This window comes from Caretta caretta, chromosome 1, assembly GCF_965140235.1.
Source record: "Caretta caretta isolate rCarCar2 chromosome 1, rCarCar1.hap1, whole genome shotgun sequence".
In the NCBI taxonomy this organism is placed as follows: Eukaryota; Metazoa; Chordata; order Testudines; family Cheloniidae; genus Caretta; species Caretta caretta.
In genome coordinates this window covers 6,160,542-6,164,439 of record NC_134206.1, presented here as the reverse complement: position 1 = coordinate 6,164,439, position 3,898 = coordinate 6,160,542, and the positions used below count along the sequence as shown (strand labels likewise).

The 3,898-nt window shown below is 43.0% G+C and overlaps 1 protein-coding gene across 1 annotated transcript; it reads right to left on the bottom strand.

The window, feature by feature from the left end:
• Nucleotides 1-2,555: 2,555 nt before the first annotated feature.
• Nucleotides 2,556-3,494, bottom strand: LOC125633107 (olfactory receptor 52P1-like). The gene has a single exon (XM_048842192.2). The coding sequence runs from the start codon at nt 3,492-3,494 to the stop codon at nt 2,556-2,558; it is 939 nt and encodes a 312-aa protein (XP_048698149.1).
• Between the last annotated feature and the right edge of the window lie 404 nt (nt 3,495-3,898).

The following is a 3,898-nucleotide window of genomic DNA, read 5'->3' as shown; positions in this document are numbered from 1 at the left end:
CCCGGGTAACACTATGGTCGCAGGGAAACTCCTTGCGGAGTGTTGTCCTCCTGGATGGATTGATGGCTGTTTTGGCCAGTGCCAGCAGTCTGATGAGGTCTTCTGATTCAATGGTGTTACCCTGCTGGTAGGGTGGGCTTTAGCATGGAGGGGCTTTGGTTAAGAGACTAGGAGACCTCTCCATAAAACACATGTCATTTACTGAGTGATACGGAAGCATATATACACAATAGTAAACACATGCTCTGTATGATTCATCATAATGCCAGCTTTGTTCTTGCTATGGGGGCCCTCCAGATCACAAGATTAGGGGTCCCTTGCTTGCTGTCCTTCAGTGTCTGAATAATAAAACAACTCCCCACTCTGTCCTACCCTCTATGCTCTGAGGCAAACAACCCACTGTGTATTTACAAACTTCAAAACAAACCCGTCTCTAAGCAAACTTTTCTCATTTCTCCACCAATAAACAATGGTGGCCACCTACTAATCATAATCATTGTCTATGAACTCTGTGCATGGCAGGGCTGCACTGTCTCTCTAGCTATGATCTCTGCCCATGGTCCAAGGGCACAGTCATCTTACTCTTCAGTGGGGCCATGGATATGAGAGAAGGGCAAGCACTGTTGTGCTCCCCAGTCCTTGAACCAATTGTCCAGAACCTCTCAGATTCACACCAGCTAGTTCTGCTGTCTGGGCTGCTTCTCTGGCCCTTCTGTTTCTGGCTGCTGTTGCTCTGCCTCCAGCTTATCTTGAATAATTGCCAGATTTCTATTGCATTATTAGCCCGAAGTTACTTAAAAACTAAGCCAGAAATAGCTCAATCTATTTCTTAAAACAATGGGGTTCTTTTTAATTAACACATTGGACTATACATCAAAAAAGGAATGGAGATTTGATTAGATATTTAGCACATATATGATGTTTAAAAAAAAAAAAATACTAGGTCCTGCAGGAGTTGGTGCACATTAGCAAAGAAGCTGTGAGATGACAATCAAATTCAAAATGAAAACCCCAGTACTGGTATTTGTATCCCGATTGAGGGTTGACAGGTGTTTAAAACTACAAGAAGAGAATGACAGTGTTAAATATAACACAAAAGCAGCAGAAAACGTAGGTAGTCTAAAAACAACAATCACATTATTATGTTATTTATTTTTAATGGCATTCGATGACGTAAGCCAATGTCCATATTTTGAGTTGAATTAGTTTGTTACAGTTAGTCTCAAAAGGGCAAAATTTCATACTCGTTGTCTTTGTTGGCAGAAGAATGCTTCTGCTGCTGCTCATATATATCAGCAATGACCAGAGCAATCATTTATTTCATTGGTGCAAACTCTTCACAACATATTTTTGTCTTTGCATATAGAACTTAATAAGAATATTTTCTAAAAGTTTCTCTAGAATCTTGTTGCACAGTTTTATTTTTATGAAGTTAATCTGAAAAAAAACCAATCATGAAACTGAAGCATTGCTAAAAGGTAGCAACATTAATGAAAGAGCAAACAAGCCAAGTTCACTGAAGTCTTTGTCCTCAGCCGAATCTTTGTGTTTGACAACTTCAACCCCAAGCTACTCAACTTCGTTTTCCTGAGTATGTGGCCAGGGAACCATCGGCAAAACTATCCACTGCTGCTTCAACTGTCCAAGGTCTCCACAAACCAATGGCAAAAATGAGATATCAGCCAATCTAGATTATGCCAAGCTGAGCGCAGTAGAAGGATGTAGTACTGCAAGGGATTCAATCACCTCGACATGTGGTGGCAATCTCTGTTTTTCATCTGTTTCAAAAATGCCAATATGAAATCTCAACATCTACTTTTGACATCTTTGACAACGTAAGCAGTCAGTGTCGGTTCTGAACATTTTTGCAGAAAAGCGACTGTGCAAAGTGGTCAGTAATTTGACTCAACAGTTATTGTTATAGTTTACTACAGCAGTCTCATTCTCAAAAATAAATGGTTTCAAAACTCTCACCAAAAAGCTCTAGAAGAATGTTCTCAATTCCTGCAGCAGCTTTCCTACATTATAACTTTCCACCTGTCACATTTAGTTTATCCTCCAGGCTTCCTGAATTACTGGACATAGCAAAATTAGGTAGATTTTACTCTCTGGATCACTGCACATATGAAAAAGAAGTTTAGCATTGCAGTTTCTTTCTTTGTTTTTAGCTATCTGAAAGCATAGCTTTATTTCTTCAAACTGATCAAGAACCCTGTTCACACAGGGACTGATGCAAAGCCATCTGGCTTCAGAAAGCTGCAGTATCTTCTGGTAGTCTGGAAGTCACGGAAAGGCTGAGTGACAGGTTGTGTGGGTTTGGGGACTGATGGGTGATGTCAAATGAGATCATGTGATGGTCAGAGAGAGGGAACTTCGCAACGGAGAGAGCAGTGCTTAGTGATGGAGTGATAAGACATGAGGTGTGAGGAACTTTTCAGTCTGTTAACTTGTACAATGTGGAGCTCAGTCGAACTGGGACAGAGCACCCTTGATTATTGAGGAGATCTCCTTTCCCCATCTTGTCCCAGAGGATTAAAGTCAATGGCCCCAGGCAATCACCTTCTGTAGATGTACTTGACCACTTTGTTATGAAGCTCTTTGGTTTTGACCCCATAAATGATCGGGTTGATCACAGGGGGGATGAGAAAGAAGAGGTTTGCCAAGATGATGTGAATGTGGGGAGTGATGTGCTGACCGAACCGGTGTGTCAGAGTGGAGAAAAAGAAGAGAGTAAAAGATGTCATCATTACACAGATGTGGGCTGTGCAGGTGTTCAGGGCTTTAAGACAGGATTTCTTGGAGGAGATTCTGAGGACAGCCCTGATGATCAGACTGTAGGACAGAGCAACCAGTGTCAGATCTAACCCAATGACTACAAATGCCATCACCAAGCTGTAAATCCTGTTCACAGTGGTGTCCCCACACGACATCTTCACCACAGCCATGTGCTCGCAGTACGTGTGGGGGATAATGCGGTTGGTACAGAATGGCTGCCTACTCAGAAGCAGGGGCAGGGGCAGCATGAGGAGAACAGCTCTTATCAAACCCACTAGCCCTAGCTTAACTATTCTTGCATTGGTGAGGATGGTGGCATATCTCAGAGGGATGCATATGGCAACATAGCGATCAAAGGCCATTGTCACGAGGACAGCTGACTCCATAATAGAAACTGAATGAAGGAAGAACATCTGGGTGAGGCAGCCACCTACGGTAATGCCTTTCAAATTGAACCAAAATATGCACAGTGCCTTTGGCACGACGGCGGTAGATGTGCCGATGTCTGTGAGCGCCAGCATGGAGAGCAGCAGATACATCGGCTTGTGGAGGGACTGCTCTTTGCCTACAACAAACAGAAGCATGAAATTTCCAAACAGGCCGATAATGTAGAATATAGAGAAAGGGATGGAGATCCAGATGTGGGAAGCTTCGAGGCCAGGGATGCCCATTAGGATAAATGGTGAAGTGTCAGAAGTGGTGAGGTTGAAAGCTGCCATGAGGTGATTGATCAGTCAATCGGGCTCAGAAATGCTCAAGGTTCCTGTGAAGGGAGAAAATCACAGTTAGGGGGTTACACAGTTTATAACAAATATTTCATAGTTATTAACAATCTAGAATGGGGGGTTAGCAGTGAGGTGGCAACATTTGCAGACGGCACCCAATTATTTAGGTTCTAGTCAATTCCAGAGAAGTCCTGAGAGGGAGCTAACCAAGCCATGTGAATGGCACATGACCTTCAATGTCAATAACTGCAACGTGTATGCCCATTGGAGTAAAAACCTTGAACTGCTAAAACACCTAACAAGGTTGTAATTTAACTGTGTGAGCTCAGGACAGGGACGTGGGTGTCATGGTGCACAGCCCTATGAAACCCTGCTTGCAGAGCAAGCAGGGACAGAAA